At 41.9% G+C, this 11,510-nt stretch overlaps 1 protein-coding gene, 1 long non-coding RNA gene and 1 pseudogene across 2 annotated transcripts; 1 reads left to right on the top strand and 2 right to left on the bottom strand.

The window, feature by feature from the left end:
• Positions 1-1,006: 1,006 nt before the first annotated feature.
• LOC105557231 lies at positions 1,007-1,357 on the bottom strand. Its single transcript, XR_001008586.1, has 2 exons — positions 1,274-1,357; positions 1,007-1,175 (listed from the first exon to the last, which is right to left on the bottom strand). It is a non-coding gene; the product is annotated as an uncharacterized LOC105557231 (long non-coding RNA).
• Positions 1,358-1,958: 601 nt separating this feature from the next.
• LOC105557232 lies at positions 1,959-7,944 on the top strand (annotated as a pseudogene).
• A 98-nt stretch (positions 7,945-8,042) lies between these two features.
• Positions 8,043-11,116, bottom strand: LOC105557233. Its single transcript, XM_012004418.1, has 5 exons — positions 11,060-11,116; positions 10,727-10,855; positions 9,669-9,955; positions 8,491-8,629; positions 8,043-8,424 (listed from the first exon to the last, which is right to left on the bottom strand). Exons 3-5 carry the CDS (start codon positions 9,903-9,905, stop codon positions 8,297-8,299), a joined length of 504 nt encoding a protein of 167 aa, XP_011859808.1. The 5' UTR covers positions 9,906-9,955; positions 10,727-10,855; positions 11,060-11,116; the 3' UTR covers positions 8,043-8,296.
• Positions 11,117-11,510: the final 394 nt, after the last annotated feature.

The raw sequence follows: 11,510 nt of genomic DNA, 5'->3' as shown, positions 1-11,510 counted from the left end.
AGCATCGCACAGGACCTGACTATAGCACGAAACGCAACCAAAATTTCGCAAATCTGCGTTACCCACTTGGCAAAATGTGGATATTGGCTACGTAGTTCAATGTCCACAGAGGGCGTATCGCATTCGCCAATCACGAAAAACGGGGCCGTGACATCTCTCAGGCTTCTCTCTGCCCGAACATACAGTTCGATCTCCTTATCTCTATTCTTCATGCCAGCGACAAAAGTAATGACGGCCAATCATGTACCGAGAAATCCAGCGACGAGCGACGCATGAAAAGGCACCTTATGAGTTGCAAGACCTGTATGTAAAGCCTATCACACAATGCCAGGCAACAGGCAATAGGAATAGAGAATAGAATTTTTGACGTGTTGGATTCGTCAGAAATTTTCTACCAACCAATCCAACGCGTCAGAAATTCTATTCCCTGTTCCTGTTGCCTGTTGCCTGGCATTGTGTGATAGGCTTAAGACCGTGGGTTATACTGTGGTTATACTGTGACAGTGGTACACGCATCGGCATAAATGCCGTCCCTATCCGTGTGAGACGCACGCACACAAACGGGTGACTAATCCGATCGTCGGACCACGGCACGACTTTCGGATTGGTCGTTCGCTTGTTAATTGTGTGCGTGCGCCTCACAAGGATAGGGACAGCATTTATGCCGGTGCATGTACCAACTTTGTAACCAGAAATATAGCTAATTCGGAACGCACCCAATGTAGGCCCAACCTAATAGTACGGTTCCAATCGGAGCTTTCCCCGCCATGCGCGGCCAATGGCAACCGATCGCGCGCCCGCCAATCCGACGTTCAGTGCCCCCCGGGCATGGTGCCATTGGTGCCTGGCAGCCTGGCTCACCTGGCTGCCTGGTGGCATGGTGGAAATACATAAGGTGTGCTCGTTACCGATACCAATTTTCGTCCGGTTCTGCGCAGCTCCCAAGCGTCTCCATTTTAAGTCGATATATCGATACCTGGGAATCTGCAACGGTGTCTATATTGGGTGCTTTCCAATTATTTTACACTTTTTAACACAAACGTACACAAGAAGACACAAAGTGTCGCGATGTGCACGACTCAATTGGAACAAAATATACCACAAAGAGTACACAAAGTAGTATAGTATCCATGCTTGGTATTTTTAATCCATGGTGGTAATCGAAACTGCGTCACCTAATGTTGATTCAAAATATTTATTACCTCAATGATACTCTGAATATTGCCGTTGTTCATTGTTGAGTAAAAAGAAAAAAAATTTGTGCCGTACTTACGTATTTTCCTCCTCCCACTTCGGTATTACTTATGCGCCAGAATGATATCAGACGTAACCTCACTTCTTTTTTTCCCTTTTATATAGTAAACCGTCGTAGCGAAAGAATATGCCGACCACTTGTAGCCGCCGTACTTACAATTAGTAACTATTTTTCACTAGAAAACACAAGTTTACACAGCCGACTAGTAGCCCTCAGGCTGAGTACGAATGTGTAGAGGTGTGTCGACATTTGTGACAATTGGAACGCCATTTGTGTCGCCGTGTGCACGAAAGTGTCTAGGGATATTGCAATTGGAAAGCACCCATTGTCTATATTTATGGGTTGCTATAGCAACCCATAGAATGGACACCAGACTCCTACATTTAAAAAATATACTTTGTCAATAAATATATATGGAAACTGAAATTAAAAAATAATCGTTGCACGAAAACGTATAAAATACATATTACTCTTTGCTCTTTATATTTCCACACAATAAATGCACTAGATATATGACTTTATAACTGCTTATAGAACGCTCGATTTGATTTAACCGCCACAATATGGACACCGTTGGGAGCAACTTCTCATTGGCTGTTCAAAACGATGCGCAAGAGCACACCTTATGTATTTCCACCATGCCTGGTGGCAGACCGCAGAGGCGCAGACGCAGTTGCGCTGCCGTTACTCGAACGTGTTGCTGTACTTGCTGTAGCCTGTAGGTTGGCGTGCACTTCGCTCGCGTCGTGTCCTCTCCCGCTGCGTTCTTCTCGCCGAGATGCCGGATTTCAGGCAGCAGTACGCGCATACAATTGCAGCAGGAACCGCAGAGCGGTCAGAACGTGGACCTCCGACCAGAACCGCGGTCTGCAGAACGTTCCGACGCCAACGAGCCCGCATCCCGGTAAGTGCGGGAGACTCCCCTCGAGGAATCCCGTCTCACGTGGCTCGATAACTCGGCGATCTTTCTCGCGGAGCAGCCTCCCGCATTTGCGATCATCCTTGGTCGCCGCTTTGTTTCTTCCCTAGTGAGAAATGATTCGTCGATTGACGTCGAAACGACGTCGAATCGACATCGACACCGTCGAATTCACGTCGAATTCACGTCGATTCGACATCATTTCGACGTCGATCGACGAATCATTTCTCACTGGGTCGTCATTTAGATAATCCTGTTCCGATCTTATCCGGCCGTTTATACGGCGCCACCGTAAATATTTATGTTAGATCTTCTGTCTGTCGTACGAGAAATGGTGTTTATTCATTTTTTTCGGAGGGGATTTCCCCTCTACGGGGATGCCGTTAGGTTATTTAGCGTGTAAATACGTTTATTCGATTTTCATGCGAGAGGCAGAGAAAGGAGTGATTGGGCGTTAAAACTGGCATTAAATGAAATTTTAAGCAAAACGACATCAAACGATGTTACTCTTCAATTTCGAGCGAGGCCTGAATGTTGATGTAAATTGATCTTGATTCAAGCTTGTCACGAGCTTGCTATGGTTTCCTTGCTTTTGTATTATTTTAAGAGACTGCCAATCCAGGTTGAAGCAATTAAAATGGAATTCTATATTGATGGCATTACCATGTCGTATAAAATGATGAATTATTTGTCGTATAATTGCAGTGATGCTAACAATTATTATCGTATGAATGGGAAATTTAGTAATTCAAAGTAGTGTTTCTCAAAGTTTTTAGCTCCATGACCCTCCAAAGCGTAAAACACAGTAAAATTAATAAATTACTTTGCTACCCCCTTCTCTGCAAAAGTCCAACCAGGTAGGGCTATCTTGTTCCGTCAAAAAAAGTGTTTTATTTTGTTAGATATTTAATTTCTTGTGACCCTGTCCAGGGATAGTTTGAAGCGAATGAGCACTTGGATCGTAGCTTCAGGATTTAAGAATCTGATGTCACTTAAGTTCAACTACTAGTCTTTAATTCCACTCAATTATGCAATTACTAATTTACAATATCACAATAACCAACACTCCTCTCTATATCGTCTTACGATATATTCAACCGAGACTGTTCGGGGAGACGTACGTATCTCGCGGTCGGCGCGTACCAAAAACTCTCAAAATACTCTAAGTTCCCACTGATAACTCTTCGTATATGCTCTAGGTTCTACTCGCTCCGAATCCCACGTCTTGAACGGTTGCTCGTTAGCAGGCTTCGCCACCCGCTGTCACCTCTAATCGGTTATACATATTATTGTTTGTCGTTTGCTACGGACAATAGACGGTGACTTTCGTCTCGTGTTTATGTCCCGTGTGTCGCGTGGTTCCCGCGCTACCTAGAATATTCTTACAATTTCCTTTGTACATCTTACGTTGCTTTCGTCGCGCAAGCCCTCTGATATATAACCACGACCATCGATTTGAGAAAGGCCGATATAAAGAAATATAAATAATATATGCGTACAATATAATCAGGGTGGGGAAGTAACTCGTTACTTTCACCCCATCTGTAACTGTAACATTATTCAGTCGTTTTTTCAACAACTAATTTAATAGTTGAATCAATAGTTACTTCACATATTTTTTAAACCTCCGCAGGTCGCATTAGGTCCTGCACAAACCCCTTTGTCGGTGCTTTACAATTTAAATACAGATTTGATATTTTCATTTCAAGAAAGTAACTGCAAAGTAACGATTCGTAAGGACCTGAGCGGAATGGCTGTCTTGTGTCTTCTTAAGTCACAAAACAGTTATTGTGCATTACTTTAAGGCAAAGATTTACAACGTGAAATATTGTCTTAAGAGTACGAGACAGCCATTCTGCTCAGGCCCTTTTACTGATCGGGTATCTGTAACTAGTTACATTTTTACCGAAAGAAAAACTGTAACTAGACAAGTACATATTGCATGAGAAAAGTGACACGAGTAAAAAATGTGAATTCTTACATGTTTATAAAACGTACTTTCATTCAACAGAGCGTAAGTGTAATTAATTGTTGCATTTATTATTTAGGTGCATAAAGTTATTTATTGTAGATAATACGCATCTGGAAAAGTTGCAAGTTCAAAATTGTATCCTGTAAGGTTGCCAGTTTTGATCTTGTGTCACCTGTCTCGTGCAAGAACTGTACGTTTACATTGTCAAATCGAACAGTCGTAAGAAACTCTTACTATTTTTTTGTAGAGGGTATATCTACTGATGAGCATGCGAAAAAATTAATAAAATGGAAGGAAGAGCGTGACAGGAAGAGAAGGCAGGAAGCCGCAGTGAATAAACCGGCTTTCAAAGTCGGCATCGTTCATCACTCGTTATGTTCGCCGATGATCAAGAGCGACATGTCAGCTACCAAAACAACGAAGAAGCCGGAACCCTCAAATCAAGTGCAAAGACGAATTACGAGAGCCACGGAGAAGCGACTGCTCGCTAAAGCTGCAAAACAAGCGGGAAAGGATCTTACCTCGGCGTCAATGAAGCAGTCTGCGAGTGTCAAAACGGCGTCTTCTAAAAACAACACAAAGAAATCATTGCTCCAGTTAATTACATTTTCAAACCTCCGTCTGCGTTGCAAACGCTACCACCTTTATTTGATCTTGTACCACTAGAGCAAACGCCACCAGAGAAATACAACACAAGAGAAATATCACAGAGCTGCACACAAACGTCTGATGGTGCCACAGGGAATGTCCAACCTTCCACGAGTTCGAAGCTATCACCAATTGAGCAAAATTGGTCACCGCAGAAATTGCGTTGTTCAACTGATTTGAATATAACTAATACATTGAGATCGTCATTGAAGGAACAGACCGAGAACCAGACAGACGTACGAGACTCGTACTAACAGTCAGTACTGGCAGTGAATATCGGAATGCAGCCTCAATCTAACCTGACTTTAGAATTGTCAGCGGCATTCGAAATCCTGCCGTGCGAGGTACTGTTTAACAGTTCGAGAAACCAGAGCACAACGCGTAAATTCGCGTGTTAAAAACGTTCGCATTTCTACATAGATAAACAAAAATTCCTAGAAGAGGAGATTCGTGTTGTCGCACAGCGAACGATGGAGATTGAGTGTGAAGAAGCCGTTCAATCGCATTCGTCGGCAACAACACCGCGTGAGACCTCAAATGGCAATGACGAAATGACCAAGGACGATGCAGAGAGCGAAGCTGATCAGGCGCAACCGACTTTATGCGTATCGACCAAGGACTTTCGCAATCAGACGAGCACGGAAACTTTGTCGGAATTCAGCGAATCTTCGGGCAAAACTGACCTTTTCGCCTCTTCACAGTCAGGCGTAAGTTTGAGACAGACATTGACATACAATCATGTGCAAGTACACGTTATAAATTGATAAGATCCTTAGCAAGGTGACTCTTGTATTCTTAATACAATGTTTTATATTTTAAGTCTTTGTCTTTCAAGTAAGGCACAATAATTGCCTTGTGTCTCAAGTTTCAAGGCCTGTGTCCACGATGCTAGAACTTGGTTCTAGTTCTAAGAAATGTGTAGTTAATCAATTTGCAATTTTTATGGAATAGCTGCAAGTTGATTGGCTACACATTTCTCTAAACTACAACTTGGACCAAGTTCTAGCATCGTGGGCACAGGCCTTTAGATTTGCATACAAAGATACGTGTGAAAAGAATAAACGTATGTAAACATACGAGAAGGTAATAATTGTACAGTATATTAATAGATGAATATTTTACAATTCAGCCATTCTGCTCTAAAATTTCTTGCAACAAATCGTCTATGTTCCGCTTGAGCACATGATAATATAATCGGTGTTCAAATTGTAGGTACTATCCGATACATTACTGGAACGACTGGTAAGTCTTGCGATATCGGAGCAGACGAGGGACGCCGGCTCAGCAGATTCTACCTGCGTCTACAAGTACAACTGGTCCGCAGCGCTGAGATTGTTACGCGTGGCTACCAAGGAATACCAGTCCGCGAACACGCGCGAGAATTTTACAAAAGGTGGCCAATAGTCCCCGGATGGGACGTGCTTGCTTGTACCGTCGGAAGACTACGGGATACGTATCTACGAGCTTCCCAGAGAGCTTTACTCCGGCCAGGTCCCATCTGATTTCGTACAGAACGACTTTACGTTCACTTTGATGATTAAAGAAGGTGGCCTGGTGTACGATACCTGCTGGTATCCCTTCATGAATTCATGGGACCCCGCGACGTGCTGCTTCCTCAGTACCAGCAGAGAGAGTCCTGTTCATATGTGGGATGCGTTCACGGGAGAGCTGCGCGCTATGTATCGAGCCTACAATCGGTTAGTAGCTGCGTCACTTTTGCTATTACTGTGCGACTTTGTAAAAGCGCGTATCTTTTCAGAGTTGACGAGGTAGAAGCGTCTATCAGCGTTCAATTTGTGCAGTCGGGAAGGGAGATATGGTGCGGTTTCAAGAACGCCGTGAGAACCTTCGACACGGACCGTCCCGGACGTCAAACGTATGACATTCAGTTTAAACATGACTTTCCGAATATGATGGGATTGGTCTCGTGTATCCGTGAAAATCCAATCATGTCAGGCCTGGTTGCCTTCGGCACGTATTCCAAGTATCGGTACGTATCTGTCTGTGGTAATATTTGTTACCATAGGTTGCAATAAACTGCACGTTTTGATTATGTTTATAGTAATCAATGAATAAAAGGGCTAAAAGCCTTGACTAGGTGTTAGTGTCACAACAGTAAAAGTTTAGTTCATTTAAAACATAAAAATTACAAACGTTTCCGTCTTTCTTTAGACCATTCTCAGTGTATATATGACAGTGTATATATTTTCTTTATGTTCGAAGGTCTGTACAAAGACGGACCATTGTGCACCTTCAAGACCGGGAGCGGTGTAACACAAATAGAATTTAGCCCTTGCGGAATGAAGCTGTTCTCGGCTGTCCGGAAAAATAGTGAATTTCTATGTTGGGACCTCCGCAAACCTGGAAATGTGCTTTACTCCCTCGAAGGAAGGCAATCGTATACCAATCAAAGAATACAGTTTGCTTTTACGTTTGACAGCAAACAAATAATCTCTGGTCAGTTCAATAAACGTACAATAATAATAATAAGGCCCATCATTCCCGCTGCGGAACATAGAGACTCTGCAAGGTGTTTCTATCTGATCCGATTGCTAGCGTTACGTTTGATTTTTCCTCGCGAGTATTTCAGGAATCGGTTAGAAATTCAGACGGGCAGGCGATTAGCCTGCTGCACCCTCGGTTATCATTGAAAAATGACCAGCGGTGTCCGTGGCTGGATTTAAACTCGGATTTTTTTTGTTCATTTGTTTACTAATCAACGCACATTTCTCTGCGCTACGCTCGGCACAATGATAAGTAATAAGAATATGATAATACACTTGACTAATGTTACATACTCCATAGGTGGTGTTGATGGAAATATCATTGTGTGGGAATTACCAGAAACTACAAATGAAGAGGATTTGAACCCGAAATATAAAATAAGACTGTCGAAAGATTGTATAAATGGAATAAGCTTGCACACAAGTCTACCTATAGCAACCAGTTCTGGACAAAGGTATTGTGGCACTGAAAATGAACATCGAGATAATAGCGTGAGATTATGGTGGGCTTCTTGATAATATAGCTTTAGGTAACTTTTGATTTACATACGGATAGTTTGCGCGTTAAACAGAATGAAAAGACTATATATATTATAAGACATTGTGTGGGAGCGATCGAGTCGCAATTGCCGGATCTCACCTTATGTACGCCTCGATTTAACAAGATTGATTGGAACAAAGATTGTGAGCGGAAAAGTATAAGTAAATGATAATCTATTCCGGGCATCCATACTGGTCTGTAAATATCTGTACATACCTATATTTCAACTTTGGGTGGCCGTGGAGCAGAAAGATGTGCAGTGCTCTCATGGACCTAAGATCTTACAAGTTCAAATCAAACAAAAAATCGCTGGTTTTATATTGCCATCTCTTGAGCCTTGTGTCCACGATCCAAGAACTGTGTCCGAGTTCTAGTTCCGAGAAATATGTAGCCAATGAACTTACAGCTTTTCCGTAAAAGATTTGGAGCAAAATAATAATGCACCAAGAATATTCTTCTATGAAATCCTTTCTCTCCAACCTATAGAAGCGTTGCTCTTTAAAGGAATTACGATGATCAAATCGAGCATTAGCTTGTCGTGCAATAGGCCATCACCTATCCGCGTCTTAAATATATAAAAAGATGCTAAAAATTATTTGGCTAAAATCTAGTAATCTTACAGTGACTTAAAATACAAATTTTGATAAATACTTGTAATGATTATTTTGTATATAAAATGCATTGCTAGAACTTGCGAGTCACAGTTTTCGACCACCAAGTATGCCATGTCCCAAAATCCTTGCAAATCTCTACATGTTACCAGCATCTCTCCTCTACCAGTTTCGCAATCCTGCACCAAGCAACGAAATCTTTCGAATTTCTTATTTATCAGCAAATTTGTCTGCCCTACTGCTTGTTGTATTTCGTACGTAGCGTCCTAACATTCTTCTGCGACTTAAGGGGATACTGGAGTCATTCTGCACTTTTGCATCTTTTTGTTCCTAGAACTGTCAATTTGTGACAACATTTGTGTAATATACAAATTATACGGGTTTTGTGTACGAACCGACAATGTTCCACTAATCGGACTAAATCAGAGAACAGCATGGTATCATTGAAATTAAGTTTAGAAGCCTAACAAAAAATCTATTCACTCAAAATTATAGGTTAGGTAACCTATAACTTGATCAAGCGAATAGATTTTTTGTTAGGCTTCTAAACTTAATTTTAATGATACCATGCTGTTCTCTGATTTAGTCCGATTAGTGGAACACTGTCGGTTCGTACAAAAAAGCCGCATAATTTGTATATTACACAAACGTTGTCACGAATTGACAGTTCTAGGAGCGAAAAGTGCCAAAAGTGCAGAATCACTCCAGCATCACCTTAATGTCCAACCATTTCTTACAAAGCTCTTGAAGTCTGTCTACTTCTTTGTTCAAGAGAAGTTTGAAATATTGAGCGGTGCGTTCTTCGTCTTCCACGCATATGTTCAAATTTTTCATGACAGTATCTTTGTTTACATACGTTTATTCTTTTCACACGTATCTTTGTATGCAAATCTAAAGGCCTGTGCCCACGATGCTAGAACTTGGTCCAAGTTGTAGTTTAGAGAAATGTGTAGCCAATCAACTTACAGCTATTCCATAAAAGTTGCAAGTTGATTAACTAGACATTTCTTAGAACTAGAACTAGAACAAAGTTCTAGCATCGTGGACACAGGCCTTGAAACTTGAGACACAAGGCAATTATTGTGCGTTACTTGAAGGACAAAGACTTAAAATATAAAACATTGTATTAAGAATACAAGAGTCACCTTGCTAAGGATCTTATCAATTTATAACGTGTACTTGCACGTGATTGTATGTCAATGTCTGTCTCAAACTTACGCCTGACTGTGAAGAGGCGGAAAGGTCAGTTTTGCCTGAAGATTCGCTGAATTCCGACAAAGTTTCCGTGCTTGTCGGATTGCGAAAGTCCTTGGTCGATACGCATAAAGTCGGTTGCGCCTGATCAGCTTCGCTCTCTGCATTGTCCTTGGTCATTTCGTCATTGCCATTTGAGGTCTCATGCGGTGTTGTTGCCGATGAACGCGATTGAACGGCTTCTTCACACTCAATCTCCATCGTTCGCTGTGCGACAACACGAATCTCCTCTTCTAGGAATTTTTGTTTATCTATGTAGAAATGCGAACGTTTTTAACACGCGAATTTACGCGTGGTGCTCTGGTTTCTCGAACTGTTAAACAGTACCTCGCATCAAGAGCGACATGTCAGCTACCAAACAACGAAGAAGCCGGAACTCTCAAATCAAGTGCAAAGACGAATTACGAGCCACGGCTGGATTTCGAATGCCGCTGACAATTCTAAAGTCAGGTTAGGTTAGATTGAGACTGCGTTCCGATATTCATTGCCAGTACTGACTGTCAGAGTTTCGTACGTCTGCCTGGTTCTCGGTCTGTTCCTTCAATGACGATCTCAATGTATTAGTTATATTCAAATCAGTTGAACAACGCAATTTCTGCGGTGACCAATTTTGCTCAATTGGTGATAGCTTCGAACTCGTGGAAGGTTGGACATTCCCTGTGGCACCATCAGACGTTTGTGTGCAGCTCTGTGATATTTCTCTTGTGTTGTATTTCTCTGGTGGCGTTTGCTCTAGTGGTACAAGATCAAATAAAGATGGTAGCGTTTGCAACGCAGACGGAGGTTTGAAAATGTAATTAACTGGAGCAATGATTTCTTTGTGTTGTTTTTAGAAGACGCCGTTTTGACACTCGCAGACTGCTTCATTGACGCCGAGGTAAGATCCTTTCCCGCTTGTTTTGCAGCTTTAGCGAGCAGTCGCTTCTCCGTGGCTCTCGTAATTCGTCTTTGCACTTGATTTGAGGGTTCCGGCTTCTTCGTTGTTTTGGTAGCTGACATGTCCGTCTTGATTATCGACGAACATAACGAGTGATGAACGATGCCGACTTTGAAAGCCGGTTTCTTCACTGCGGCTTCCTGCCTCCTCTTCCTGTCACGCTCTTCCTTCCATTTTATTAATTTTTTCGCATGCTCATCAGTAGATATACCCTCTACAAAAAATAGTAAGAGTTTCTTACGACTGTTTGATTTGACAATGTAAACGTCCAGTTCTTGCACGAGACAGGTGACACAAGATCAAAACTGGCAACCTTACAGGATACAATTTTGAACTTGCAACTTTTCCAGATGCGTATTATCTACAATAAGTAATTTTATGCACCCAAATAATAATTGCAACAATTAATTACACTTACGCTCTGTTGAATGAAAGTACGTACGTTTTATAAACACAGTATAACCAGTATGCCCACTCTCTGTCGGCACCTTTGATCTGGGCGTTCTCAATTTTCCTCCATGTTTTTATTATATCCAACAGTGTATCAACGGCTAAAAGTGCCTGGGCCCTTTTCAGGATCGTATCCAGGAAAGGCGCATACGAACTGGCGTGCATTATTTATTGTAAATAGAAATGGCCTATGAAAGAAAATGTTCTAATAAAAGTAATTAATGTAATTACTTGCTCCAACGTATAAAAGTATTTACGCGTTATTCGTCAACACTGCGAATTTTTCTATGTCACACCGACTTTGCACTAAACACGTACAAAATCCTGTGATTGGTTATAATAAAAACATGTCGGATGCGCAGTACGGATCGGCGCGAACGTGAAACAAAAGAGCGAGTGGGCATACTGGTTATACTGTG

This window comes from Vollenhovia emeryi, unplaced genomic scaffold (assembly GCF_000949405.1).
Source record: "Vollenhovia emeryi isolate VEMERY1.0 unplaced genomic scaffold, V.emery_V1.0 DF939555.1, whole genome shotgun sequence".
Taxonomy (NCBI): domain Eukaryota; kingdom Metazoa; phylum Arthropoda; class Insecta; order Hymenoptera; family Formicidae; genus Vollenhovia; species Vollenhovia emeryi.
The sequence above is the reverse complement of the archived record's forward strand: the minus strand, read 5'-3'. Positions and strand labels throughout refer to the sequence as shown.

What these genes read in the sequence shown, in the direction of transcription:
- LOC105557233 (XM_012004418.1), bottom strand. Translation starts at nt 9,905, where the DNA reads ATGGAGATTGAGTGTGAAGAAGCCGTTCAATCGCGTTCATCGGCAACA. An exon ending in CCGCCTCTTCACAGTCAGGC is followed by an intron (nt 8,630 to 9,668) that starts GTAAGTTTGAGA and finishes TGCTTGGTGCAG; the next exon opens with GATTGCGAAACTGGTAGAGG. An exon ending in ATACAAAATAATCATTACAA is followed by an intron (nt 8,425 to 8,490) that starts GTATTTATCAAA and finishes AATAATTTTTAG; the next exon opens with CATCTTTTTATATATTTAAG.